The 14,633-nt window shown below is 40.9% G+C and overlaps 1 protein-coding gene across 6 annotated transcripts in view; it reads right to left on the reverse strand.

Moving 5' to 3' along the window:
- Positions 1–14,230, reverse strand: part of LOC311110687 (transcription factor COE3-like) — a gene marked incomplete at both ends in the record, with an annotated part of 79,594 nt that extends 65,364 nt beyond the window's left edge. For all 6 annotated transcript variants that reach the window (XM_084153227.1, XM_084153226.1, XM_084153224.1 and 3 more), the window contains 6 exons: positions 9,329–9,397; positions 11,243–11,316; positions 13,025–13,080; positions 13,361–13,424; positions 13,688–13,844; positions 14,100–14,230. In XM_084153227.1, the coding sequence (XP_084009353.1) occupies positions 9,329–9,397; positions 11,243–11,316; positions 13,025–13,080; positions 13,361–13,424; positions 13,688–13,844; positions 14,100–14,230 (551 nt within the window). The remainder of the gene's footprint in view (positions 1–9,328; positions 9,398–11,242; positions 11,317–13,024; positions 13,081–13,360; positions 13,425–13,687; positions 13,845–14,099) is intronic.
- Between the last annotated feature and the right edge of the window lie 403 nt (positions 14,231–14,633).

Here is a 14,633-nt window from a genome sequence, read left to right on the forward strand (position 1 = left end):
TTTAGCGTCGCCTCCGACCTGGCTGGCCCGGTCCCTGCATTAACCCTCAGTCAGCCTCTCCAGGACAAACAAACAACCAGCACTTACACAGGGACAACCAGGGGAGAGATGGTGCCACAATCACTGAGGAGGGAACTCTATTGGATTTGCTTTATCACACAATGTAATGAGTTCCAGACTGGCTGGACCAGGGATGGTAAAATGTGCCATCCTGTCCTGTTGGTCCGGCCTGAGTTTAGCCCCAAACAGATGGGGAGGTATCCCAAAAATGTGCGCTCCCTCAGGGGACATGTGGTTTTCCCCATCATTATATAACTGTAAACTCCTGGATGTCAGAGATTGGGGATAATTTCTTTCAGATGTCCATGGGCCTGCGCCGGGACTCGGACCCGCTGGATGGGAATAGTTATTTTACAGAGGGTCGGGTGGGAGGACTATGACATGGTCTGGAGCTACTAACGCTGCTCTATACTCAACACTGGGCTCTAATAGTGAGGGTGTGGGAGGGGCATGTCTGTGTGTGAGAGTGGGATAACGGGAGAGGCCAATTCATATCAAGCCACAGGAAGTCTTGTCATTGTATTAACATGCAGGAATCAATCTGAAGTGCACATGGCTGAACCCACGCTTAAAGCATTCCATTTCGATTTCAGACAGATTTGACATGACAGTTATACTTCCCCACTGAAATAAAGATCTATGCTAATTCAGAAACGGGGCAGGACTTCTTCAATAAATGACTCCTAATAGAAGTGTTATCCCATTAAACAATTGCCATTGGTTTGTTTCACATGACTAGAGTGGATCGTCGTCTCTCATGACTGGAATGGATCATTGTTTCACATGACTGGAGTGGATAATTGTTTCTGTTGCAGCACTTGATGGTGTACACTAACCATGTTGTCATGGTTTCAAATCAAGAATACATTTTCCTTTCCTCACATATTTCCTCACATATTTATATGGCTCTGGTCCCTGCATGGTAAAGACACAATGCTGTTTTTTCATCCACCGTATCGAATGTGGTGCTGAACAAGCATAGGAGTGTTTTTTATTGTAAATCAATAGTGATCGATCGGCAGCTTGGGTGTTGAATATGGATCAATATTACACCGGGCTGTAGAGGAGATCTGATTTCAATTGGCAAGAGGAGCCAGCAGCAGGTTTCCATCAAGTGGTAATTCAAGACAAGGGAACATAAGACAGATGGATTGATATAGACTAGCCAGGACCTTTCTTGCCACTGAACCAGCACAAGGAAATTTCTGTCATATATCATTAACGCAGTTGGGGCAGGCTGTAAAGGGGGGGGGGGGGGGGGGGGGGGTCAAAAGGACCACACCACTCCACAAGGGAAAGGAGGCTTATTGTAGAATACAATAATATCGGTTAGGAAAATCTAATGTTACGCTTTACAGAAATATAAAAATTATGAGAATCTGACTACGCCACCAAAATAGATGTTGAAGCGTATTGTTTTAAATGCAACAAGATGGTTTTCATTTACAAAGACACATTTTTTACAACAAACTTTTGAACGCATATTGAAATATTTTCATAGCTGTTGTCAAATAATTTCTGTATTGTTTTATTTCAAACAATAACAACTAGCTCCTTAAACAGAATACACATGTTCCCAGACTGAATGGAAGATGTGTATATGTAAAAAGAGGGGGTCATCCTTACATTTATCATATCCACGTGACTCGTGGACAGAGGGCCACAAAAAAAAAACGAGCTATACTTAGAAATAACTTGTCACTTTTAATAAATGACACTGGTTCAGGACTTTCTCTGGGGCTTTTCCCTCAGATCCATCCCAGGCACCCCTGGGGCCATCGTAGCGACCAGAAGACCTGCTCGTTTCCTCGAGGTAACTGATGACCCCATCCCACAATTCCCCATCTTTGTCATGTGACCCCACACCATGGGAGCAGGACCATGTCCAATGCAATCCTCCTCCGACTGCATCCCATCCTAATCTCAGCCATGTCACACTACAAATTGCTACATTCAGAAAATGGAAATAGATTGAGGTGGAGATGGAGGGAGGGATGGAGAGAGAGAGAGAGAGATGGATGGGAGGGGTGGGTGGAGAGAGTGTGCATCGACAACCGGTCCCATTAGAAAAGTAGTGGAGGAAAGAACGACTTGGGAGATCCCAGCGAGGAATCACATCACGGCAAACATATTGATCTGATTTACAAAACCTCCAGCCTAATGCGAAACAAATGGCGTGGGCGTGAACTGGTACTTAACCATAAAACCCAAGCATTACTCCATCTCCGATGAAATACCACATATATCCCTCACCAGGGCCTAATGTGCTGTTTTACGGCCAGCTATGATTGAGGTTCACCCCACAGTTAGTTTGACAATTAGGGGGAACCTAATAAGGATTTAATGGGAGTGAAAACATGCCAAAAGAAAGAAAGGAAATATTTTTTCAAAAGGAAAAAAAGTGTGTAAAAACAGTGTGATGGGTGACCTAAATTTGATTCATAGGATCCGAGGATGTTTGAAAAAGCATTTGCACCATTAACGCATTAAGAAACCAAACGAAGACTAAACAGCTACAGAGTCTAATTATAAAGGACAGCTGTTAAATATTTGAGACAGAGCGACATTTTACTTAGGTTCTATTTAATTTTCAATAAAGTACGATTTTCATTGTGTATTACACTTATAAATTATCTTTCTACAACATCACAATATTTGGTCATTTCCAAATGTTATGCTTGATTGTAATCATCTTTAGGGCAACTTAATGTACAGTGTTACCATGATACTCTACAGAGTTATTGGATGTAATAGGAGACAACGAAACTTGACCGAAGCTGGAAAACACAAACTATCAAAATTGTTACAAAAAATATCACTCATTTTACAAATCAAAAATGTGTGTGTGCTTGCACAGGGGTGCATATGTACACATGCATGTGTGTGTGTGTGTGTGAGGTCCATGTTGCTCTTTGCCCATTCCTTCATCCCATCGCCCCAGCTCTGGCCTTTTTTCTGGCAGCACAGTGAACCAGGGGAGTAAAATGGGGACGAGAGGGGGAGAGAAGGAGAGAATGAGAGGGGGAGATGGGTAGAGAATGAGAGGGGGTGAGGGGAGGAGGGGGAGAGAATGAGAGGGGGTGAGGGGAAGAGAAGGAGAGGGGCCGAGGGGTAGAGAAGGAGAGGGTGAGAGGGACGGAGAGGGGGAGAGAAGGAGAGGGGTAGAGGGGGAGAGAAGGAGAGGGGGAGAGGGGGAGAGGGGGAGAGAATGAGAGGGGGCGAGGGGAAGAGAAGGAGAGGGGGTGAGGGGGAGGGGGAGGGGTGGACAAGGGGGAGGGGTGGAAAAGGGGGAGGGGTTGTCTCCATGGACAGATGGACTGCTCTTTCTCAACACATGTGGAACCATGTTTCGTCTTTCAGTGCAGTCAAGCTGGAGCCGAATCCGTCACTTTGTTGGTCCAGACTAGTTTCTTGTACAGCACACACCTCTCGCTCTCTCTGTCTCACACACTCTCTTTAACACACACACACACACACACACACACATCTCCTGCTCTCTCTGCACAGATGTTAAAGTCATCACCCCTGCTCAGCGCTAGTAAAACATAACACCCCCATCTTCTGTGCTGTTGTCAAGTCTTGCCATTAGCTGATGCCCCTGGGAAATCCTACCCTAGTGAGGTGAGTCTCCCATGGGTACGCCAGGCACCATGTTACCTTCAGACGCCACTCATGTGAACCCAAACATGAGAGCATCATTTGGAAAATATAATTTATACTGTGCGTCTTTGTACAAGTCTTGACATTTACAAACTGTGATAAAACCGACATGAGGGAGGAGGGAATAAGAAACAGAGCAGAATAATTTGAGGTAATGTTTTGCTTAGTGAACAGTATTACCCAATCCTGGATGTTGGAACAGTGGGAAGGAGTTTCTGGCTCCAAGGCTGCACAGAGGGTCTGGGTTTCATTTTTCGGCAAGTGCAGGCCAACAGAGAGCTGCCAAGTACAGGTTTCACTCTCAACACTTCCTGATTTTCCTAATCTGGCTCAAGAGGAGACAGGCTTCACTCAAACATCACTCCAGTCCAGGGTGCGGTGGCCACTTTCTTCTCTCCTTTCTCACAGGGTGTCAAAAAACTCACATCTGTCAAATAAATTACACTGAAAACAGCCGTAAATAAAAAGCGGAGATGGAAATAATGTTGAGGCATGAACATGAAAAGTTTGAGTGTTTGCGGATGTGTGTGTGTGTGTGTACATGCGGATGTGTGTGTGCCTGCATTCATAGTGTGCATGTGTGTGTGGATGTGTGTGTGGATGTTTAGACCCAAAGGCAGCTACTTTAATCGACTGCACAGTTTAGTACGTCAAAACTGTATGCTCACCATCCCCGATCCAAATCCAATTCCTCTACTGAATGATACAAAGAGTCCATGAGAAACACCTCCAGCATTGAACTCAACAACACAACCTGTGCATTGCTCTGCACCTCTGCATTGCATCATTCTCACTTGTGGATGGATGGTGAATTAACACTACATATACGGTGCAATTTTAATTAGCCTCAGCAGATGCAGTGAAAACATGTCATTTACTGTAGGTGGTTCATCAATCAATCAATCATAAACAGACCTCTCTTCACAGGTTATCAAAACACTGCCTCTATGAAGACACACCACTTCTTTTTAATGTGTAATTAAAATGGTCTCTGAAATCGTCTTTGACAGTCCGGGGCTTAGCCAAAAATGTAAATTACATTAAAGGAGACAATTAATATAATTTTGCTTAATGTCCCCTTTTTCTGATTCTCATTTACATAGCGTTTGCAACGCAAAAAGCTGACCTTATAAATACTGGCATTTGTTCATCTTGGGAGTTAATCACGCTTATGCAAAACCCAGATGGGAACACACCACCACATCAATTTTCGTATTTGTTGGTAGAGAGAAGAGAAACCACAAATGAGATGGTCCGACCCAGAGTCTTTTGTTGCTGACAAACAACTCGACAACAAGTGCACTGCACTCCGGGATATGACCTCGTAGGTGTTCCACAAATGAACAATAACGCACAGTAATTTTAAAAGTACAGTGCACTAATGAGCGGCATTAGGCCAAAAGTGTTATTGCATTAACACGTGAACAGGTGCGGAGGCCTTTATAAATGAGCTAAATTAATAAAACCCTCCCACAGCACAACAATGTGTGCTGATGACAACAAAAAAAATAACAAAAAAAAAGTCCATGTCATGAATTATTCAGTGCCTGAGCGGCCTCCAGAGGTCAGTGCTCTTTGACCTTTGTGACAGGAAGTGAAAGGGAGTGCGGTTGAAGCTGGAATAAGCGGAGCTGACATGATTTGGTCTGGTCCGCAGTCCTCCTTTCTGGATGGGAGCGTAAATTGACACGGATGTTAAGCTGTGTGAACATACATTAGATTCAAAATTAATGTATGGGCAGCCTGAGCTCTGAAAACACACTCCCTCCTCTGCTATCCTCACCTAATCTGCTGCATCTCCTCTGTGATACACGCGACCTTTGAACTTTGACATAGAGAATTAGTCATTTTCGCTCCTTTTTTTCCAACAGCATGTTCCTCTTTCTTATTACAAAATCCAGGTGTAAGCCTGGACCATGTATATAATCTTTCACACAGGAGAAGACAAAGTCAATATGCAGGAGAGTGAAGACCGATACCAGGGCAGGAGAGTCATCACAAATTGAATTATGTTTGGCACGCGCTGCTCTACACATACTGTAAATGGGGAAACCAACTAATCAGATATTGGGCACATCATCACTATAACTCTCGAGACTCAAATTACTGCCTGTGTAAACCCACGCCCTCACTCACTTTAAGGCGCCACTAGCTTATAGATGTGACATGCGTTCCACCACTGACTTCATAACGGGAAGATATGATTATAACCATCTGAGAAGTACTGTAGTCATAGCGATAGTGATACAATAAATGCCCAAATTCAATCATTGTCTTTTTGTTTCTGCAAGGGCCAACATAGTTTCCAACATTCTCATTTCCTGATTAAAAGAGAAAAAAAAATATGTATGCATAGACACACAGAACACAATAGACTTTAAATGTACAGTCAGAGCAGAAATAGTCAGCCTTTAGCCAGCAGTTTAGAGATTCCCTTCACACACACACACACACACACACACACAATAGTAACTTTCTTTCCCCAGAAAACAAATATGAATAATGCAATGACATCAAAAGTCACTTGTGAAATATTTAAAGATGCACTATGCAGAAACCTCCATATCCTGGTTGCAAAAATTCTAAAAGGTTTGCCTAATTTCAGTTTATGTGACAAAACAGGCAAGAATAGTGTAGAGAATCATTGTACCATCTAAACTGCTGTGAAATATATTTTCCATAAACAAAAATATTGTATTTTCAGCTGTTTGAAGCTGGTGTACAAAACTGAAAGTAAAAGATGTGAAACAAAACGAGAAGCATAGAAATAGCGCACATAGAACCGATCTATCGCTTCTTAGACTTGCTTTCAATGAGAATGACAGATCTATAACTGACATTTCTATGTGAATATGGTCAGGTCGCCCAAAAAGTTACATATTGCAGCATTAAAGATCCACCAGCATTGAAACTTTGTGACAGCTGTTAGGCTTAAATCTAACTAACTTTTTTAAAGAATTCTTTCCTTTCAAAAAAATTACTGAAAATCTACATCGAACTGGGAGAGAAAATAGGGTAAACAGATGTCTGGCTTGACCACAGGAAAATAGGACACATTTGGAATGATAAGTTTCCCAAACTCAGTCGGATATGCCAGATCCATGGGAACGCCAGTTAATGTCTTGCTAGATGCCAGCTAGCTGTGTGCGCTTTCCCGTCTTACCATCTGGGAAAATGTAACAGCAAGGCAACGCCGTCCATGATTCACTCCAAATCTGTTTCTTAACGGTTGGGCAATGCTACTGTTTCTCTAGGAAATGTGGCAGAGCTGAACTAGATGTTTTATACTGTAATGTAGGCAGATACCTAAGACATGACTGATTTAACAATCAGACCTCTCTCCTGTTTTTCACATTCTAAACTCTCAGCTCTCTTCAATTGAAAGTAATCACTTTTAGCCAGAAGCAACTGCAGCACAGGTGCCACTCACAATTTGCATGAGAAACTGAGAGATGTAACAAGAGAGTCTAACACATTGAGGCTTCATAAAATCTTGCTTATATGTTCACTGAAAATTACTATATCAGGATGATAAACTGGGTGACGTACATGCAGTACAGAACACTTCAGTGATATTGTGTAAACCTCAAAACTCCAGAACTAGCCTTTCTGCAACCCCCCTCTAGTCAGTGTGAAGTCAATGGGAAGTAGTGTGGGTCCGGGAGGGTGAACTGATCTGCTCATAGTTACAGCATGGAGACAATGGGAGGGTCTAATGAGGAACATATGCTTTTGTGATTCAACAGACCGGTTCATTGTGTGAGGAAAGGGATACTCTACTCCCATTCACTCCCGTCACAATGAACATCTGAGCCGGTTGAGTTTACAATATCCATCCGCTTCTCCTTTTTTCCTCTTTGACGTTAATTCTCCATGCATTCATTTTGTCTATTGTACTTATGTTACATGTTTTATCCCACAGAATTAAGAATAATAGAGTGTGAAACTCAACGCAATAAAAGCGGCGAGCAGGGTTGGGTAGGTTTCTTTCTAAATGTAATCTGTTACAGGTACTAGTTACTTGTCAAAAATGTTAATCAGTAACATAATTTTTGGATTAGCCAAACTCAGTAACGTAATCTGATTACTTTCAGTTACTTTTGGATGACTTTCCCTTTAAGAGGCATTAGAAGAAGACTAAAAGGATCCATCAAAGCATTTGGTGTGTCATCATAGTGGTCTCTGACTTGTGGTCAGACTCACTCATGTGGAACAAACTTAAACTTGCACCTTGTTTCAATGCTAAATTGAATGTCATTGAGAAAACAAAAAAGTGCTTTAATGTATTTTTCACAAACATCCTTTCTGAATTTAAAATGAATCCTAGAAGTAATCATCTACTTTTTCAAAAGTGTCTGTAATCTGATTACAATATGTTTTATGGTAACGTAACTGATTACAGTTCCTTTTTTTGTAATCAGTTTACATGTAACTGATTTAATGTAATCAGTTACTCCCCAAAGCTAGCGGCATGGCAGTACTACAAAGCAAACTTAAAAGTAGTGGAAATAAGTGAAATGTTTATCTGTCATACTTTAGGTTTTTGTGTGAACACTGTATCCAATAAATACTAATAAATTACACAATCAGCTTCATAAAAGACATGATGAGAGCCCTTTATAATTATAAGTGTTGCCTTGAGCTGCTCGATATAAATCACATACATAATGGCCACAACATAATGTTACATCCAGTCCTACATAATAGAGGAACACCAGCTCTCTTAGTAGAGAGAGAGAGTTGTCTAGAGAAGCAGTAGCTGTGGTAATCCAGCCAGGCAGGCATTCAGGGCAGCCCCTACTTCCTGATACATGAGAAGCTTCTGGAGTGGCGGCAACAACTGTTCAGCCCTATTTGATTACTAATAAGAGAGTTGTCCCCTCTGTCAGATCCCAGGCATTCTCCGCTAAGCAAACAGTGATTCTGGCTAGTCAAACATTAGCATTGCTGTCTCTCCGCACTCCATGGTGAGAGTTACATGGGCTCAATGCTGAGGATATTCCCTCCTACAGACACGGGGGCACGCACACAAGCACGCATATTCATTTTTCAGCCGTGAGATAGAGGAGTCTGAATAACAGAAATACTTTGTGGAAGGAATGTAAGTAGCCAATATGCAGTTTATGTTCACTGAATATGTTCTCTGAATATCCAAAAACTGTAATATATGTGACATACTGTAATCTAAAGGTTCAGATCAAAGTCACTGGCACAAACTCCTATTATATCACTACAGAGCCCTAACCACCTTTACTCACAATCGTAGCACTGGATAATGACCACTTCAATAGACAAAAAATGGATGAGACAAAAAACATGATAAACCCCTTAGCTAATTAGACGAATACCCTGCATGATGCACCTGTGATTGAACGCCCCTCTCCAGGTGGTGACCGCCCCTCTGAGCACAGGTACCTGGGAAAGACTTCCCTCACCTGCTCACAGAGCAATCAGCCACAGTTCCCGTAGAGTTGACCAGAAGGTTGGAGTCAATCCACCTGGGCACCCAAACACTTGGGAGTTCTAACTCATTCACTACCCAACAGAGCTGAATCTAACACAGATCACAATCAAAGCAGTATGGAGGAGACATGGAGCAGGGGCCTACCTGTCGATGATCACAGGGTCTGACGGAGTCTCGTTCCTGTTGCCACAGCTCTTCTTATCACAACACCGGCTAGGGGAAGAAAGAGTGTGTTTGAGATCACCACAGTGGCTGTTACTGTTTATAAGACCATAGAGTGAACATTAGATCCATAAAAATGTATGCCACCTTCTAAGGTAAAACGTCATTGTGTTAAATTCGAACACAAAAAATAATAGAGAAATAGCGTACACTAAATCTATCCTTTAATGGATGCTGATGGATAATTAAAATGGAAAATTGAGAAAACACATTTTGTGGTACAGCGTTTGCCTTAGCGCTGGAGAAGAGGGAAAGAAAAGTAGAAAGGGGACTGGGCCAGGAGGCAGGGGAGTCACTTTTCACAGCTTCAGCTTTTGTTTACCTCTAATTGCCAAGCTGCTATTTCTGGGGGAGATGCAAGATGCCACCCTCAACCAATATTTCTGCGGGGCATTTATCAATTATGGCCTCAAAAGCACTAATCTATCCTCCACCACATGTTTCCACCATCTTTTCTCTAAACCTACAGTATACCTCCAGTTTTTTGACTGGAGCTTTAATTAAACCTGAAATTAAACACAAATATACCACTGCTTACCATTTGAAATTAAATGAACATGTATACTTGTATAATGGCCACAGGTCTAAATGAGATTGATTAATGCCATATGGCAAGTGAAGACAGACAATGCATTTGAAAAGCTACTGCGAGTCCATTCTATCAGTCAAATCACGTGATGTGCATTTTCCACAACATGCAGACAGGGATAGGTTGAGTGTATTTGATTAATACTGCATATTAGTGCAACAATGTACTTAATGTTTTACCAGAGCGAAAAAGATCAGAAGAATACTCTCATGGAGTAGGCCTATAGGCTACTTATAACCTCATGCCCTCTTTAATGATGATAGCCTCCAGTATGTCTTATTACATTTTGCAGACGCACTTATCCAGAGGGACTTACAGGAGCAATTAGGGTTAAGTGCCTTGCTCAATGGCACAACCACATATTTTTCACCTTGTTGTCTCTGGGATTCGAACCAGCGACATTTTGGTTATTAGCTCAAAGCTCTAGGCTACCTGCCTCCCACTACAGAATGCACTTTCTCTTTGACACTGACAGTAACATTTTATCTAGAGCGCACCATATTCCATGTGTCACAAATAAGTGATGGATGCATGTATAAAATGTTGTATGAGTGATGAGTTTTTTTGTTTGTTTTTAAGGCTAATCATTCTCAGTTCTCGGTCGGTGCACTTGCTCTCAAACAACTTGAACAATGCGCCGGTGAAACAAAAGAAAGGTTAACCGACAGTATCCGAATTCAGTAACTTCTCACAAAGCTCACGCTGAGCTCAACAATAAAAACAAAATACGTTTTTCCTTTTAGTATCAATGACACCGTTGAATAGCAGAGGAACATGAGACCTTGAGATTTGCGTGGTTAAACGACGCTGAAAAGCTCGCTGGTCACTGATGACAGGTGGGATCAACCAAGACCTGACTCCATGATTTGAGGCGCAGACTCACTGGCATCAGACTAATAGATTGACTAAGAGGCCCTGTAGGCTACAACTAGCCGGGTACCAGTCTGTTTGTATTCCACTCCTTGTAGGCTTACTCCGTGTCATATGCCAATACGATAAACAAGTGTGGGGAGAAAATATATAAATGTATAACTGTATACTTCTTCAACATCTTTGAGTTTGTGGAGAAAAAGTCCCGTGTAGCTCAGTTGGTAGAGCATTGCGTTTGCAACGCCAGGGTTGTGGGTTCGATTCCCACGGGGGGCCAGTATGAAAATGTATGCACTCACTAAAAAACTGTAAGTCGCTCTGGATAAGAGCATCTGCTAAATGACTCAAATGTAAAATATAAAAACAACAACACTTACCTGCACATAATTTCGTGTGTAAGAAGACATCTGCACATTTCAGGGTTTTTGTCTTGACCCTCATATATAATTGCCTTTGGAAAAAATAAAGACACAAATGTGTAGCCTACATTAAATATCTGAATACATGAGCAACTGTATATAATCATCTTTACATTAGCCTAAATATAAACGGCATTATGTTTAATAAAATAGAATAATCAAAAATAATTGAGTCCAATATATAACTACGCTATGTTGTTATTGGTGAAAAAAACAAGTGTAATGTTGTACACGTACGAAAATGATAACATGTTACAATGTTTGTCAAATGATAATAGCAGATAATAATACTTATAATAATAATAATAATAATAATAATAATAATAATAATAAGTACTATTATTATTATAACCTAGACATATTTTTGTAATAACAAATTAGCCTATGTGAAGAAGCTTTTTATGGGAAGTTTCAATGAAGTGTCATCAATATGGTTATAATCTGTGGATATTTGGGGGAAAGTGTTAATGGGCAATCTGTTGTTTATTTTGAGCTGCTAACAATGATCTTTCCGTGGATAAAAAGCGGTGTCTGGCAGTACGGTTGAGTAATTTTTAAGCATTGGCTGAAACAGATGGTGTGCAGCTATCAGTTGTGCCGCTCTCGCTCCCTCGGTTCCTCCCTCTCTCTATCTTGAAGAGAGGCACTTTGCTCCCCTTTAGTTAACTAGGCTACCTAGCATATTATACGGCACTGTAACATGCCATATTTTATTTATCATAGCACTTATTTATTAAATGAAGACATTTTGAATGAAAAGTGGGGCTATATGATTAGGAGGAAAGAATACACAATTACACTCTGAAATGTTGACGTTTTATTCTTACTGGGATTGAACCCCACTTTACTTTTTTGATGGCTCTGTTTTTATTTGTTGAGCACCGGGCGATTATCTCTATTGATTTGATTTATGTCGCTATTTGCAGCTGTAGAAACAGAGAAATCCATAAACTGCTTGTTCTGCGTCATTGACTCTGATCATTCGCAGAGGAATTTTCCCTCGGAGTGGTGGAAGCTTTATCGGCTCTATTCCGATGATCTGCTGTAACCCTCGGTAAATTAGTAGTAATAACAACCACCATGGTGGAAAAATATCAGATAAGGCCTCTTACAGATGTGTAATTACCTTAATGTGATGAGATTAGGGGTGTAATTTCGAGAATTCTTATAAGAATGGAAATGTTTCAGCAATACGAGCTATTTCAGAATCTCTTTCCAAACATTAGGCCTAGTTATGTTTAGCCTAATATGGGTCAAGCCTAGCAACATGCCTAAATGTCCCAGATTAGAATAAGGGACTCAACAAGTAAACATGACTGGGCGTACTTGTAACTCCATATCAATAAAATAGCCTACTTTATTATGCAATAGCCTATCATATCTCATATGTAAACAAAACAAGTGTATGTATTATTCTATTGATATACTTTATCCGTATCGGCAGAAGGCACCAGCATTACAAGCCATCAATTTATATTGTATAGGCACACAATTGTAGGCTAAGCTTATGGTAATTTAGTGCTTGATACATTTTTACTTAAGAGTTGCGGAAAAACATGCTATAAGTCTACACGCTATCTATAATGTAATTTCAGTCAATGCATGATTGCATAAAGAAAACACGTTTCATGAATAGGCCTAGCCTATATTATGCATGCGTGAAGAATGCAGGTGAAGTATAGAAGCAATGTCTCTAGTGTAAGCAAGCTGTATGAATATATGAGTAACAGTAGGTTATACCTGCTTCGTCATGGAATCGATTAACCGTATGAAAATATCCTGTTCTGTTCTGACGCCTGGGGGAGAAAAGATACCAAGTTAAGACAGAGGTAGGGCTGTATAGGCTATGTGATGTACATTTGATGACAAAACACAAATTCATTTATTTGTTTTTAACCGAGAGAATTTCTAAAACTATTATCTACATCATACATATTTTTACCTGTAAATAATTATTTAGTAGCAAATCAATTAATTGTAAATTATTATTATTATTATTATTATTATTATTATTATTATTTATAGTCTTTATCTTTTGGGTGATACTGACTTTATGAAAATAATTGTTTCACTCACCATTGCTGTACAACAACTGTACTTTGTAAATGATCCCATTGTTCGTTTTTTCACCGTTTGGTTCCTGAAAACAATCAACAATGAGATGATGGTGAGTTGAAAATAAAGCATCTAACTATCTGATATTTCATCATTTAAAATGTATAATTTGTCAAAAATAAGACTTAGCTCTGACAACCACTCTCCTGTCATCGACGAATGGGGTTTAAAAAATCGATATTGCACGTGACCTGTCTTATTGACCCACATACATCTCTAAATACATAAAGTTAATTTCAAAGTACAGATGATGAAATTCAATAAATTATATTCTCATGAAGCGCTTACTTTATCTTTCTCCACAAAGTCCACATAAGCTGTCCTTTCAATCTCAACGGGTTGACCCTGTCTATCGTACAGTGCCAGGACGAAATGGAAAAAATTGGATTTTCTGAGGTTGGAAGGCGGCTGCTTTTCATAGTGTGCCCGCGCCAAGCCAACACCGCTGCGGGGAGAAAACAAGAGACCATATCGGTTAAGTATCAGACACGGGGGATAGATGATGGAGCTGATGAAAACAGTGAAGATGTGGAATCACGTTTGAGTATGAGAGATTTCTTGATTTGTTACAATAAGGGTAATATGATGTAATGAAAGAGAGGAGAGTCGAAGGGGGGCATTGGGAGACCGTAATTGATACAGGGGAGTGAGGGTCGATATGAGAAATGCATGAGAAAATCAAATGATTTGGCATGCGTACCTTTGGGCGGCTGTATTCGCATCCACCACCCCAGCTGTGTGCATCCATGAGCGGACTGAATTCAGCCCACCCAGCGGTTCCTCCTTCATCGTTGTCCCACCCCGCGATATAGTTTCCTGAATCCCGAACATTTAGAACAATTTACGTGCAAAGAGCCTCCTGTGAAATTGGGTAAATAAACGTCCAAAAGAGTTATCCTTGAGGGTTTACGGGATGTCGTAAGTGCGGTATCAGCCTTGCAAGGGGAAAAAACCCGGTCCACAGGTCTCGCCTCCCTCTTCAGTCCGTCCTGGGTTGCAGCGATGTGAACAATTCTCAAAGTACTCTACTTAGTTCGTGTGGTATCCACAGACTGGAAAAGTGACTTGTTCAACAGACTATGATTTTTTTGTGGCTATTGTTCCTTCTTTTTGTTATGCTTATTGTCAAAAAAAAGTCGATGGTTGTTGTGTGTGTGTGGATGAGGCTCTCAAAGTAGCGACATCCCTAAAGCACCACATCCAAAACCTTCAGAACACTGTTGAATAAACCACT

This window comes from Coregonus lavaretus (genome assembly GCF_964263955.1).
Source record: "Coregonus lavaretus genome assembly, chromosome: 36".
In the NCBI taxonomy this organism is placed as follows: Eukaryota; Metazoa; Chordata; class Actinopteri; order Salmoniformes; family Salmonidae; genus Coregonus; species Coregonus lavaretus.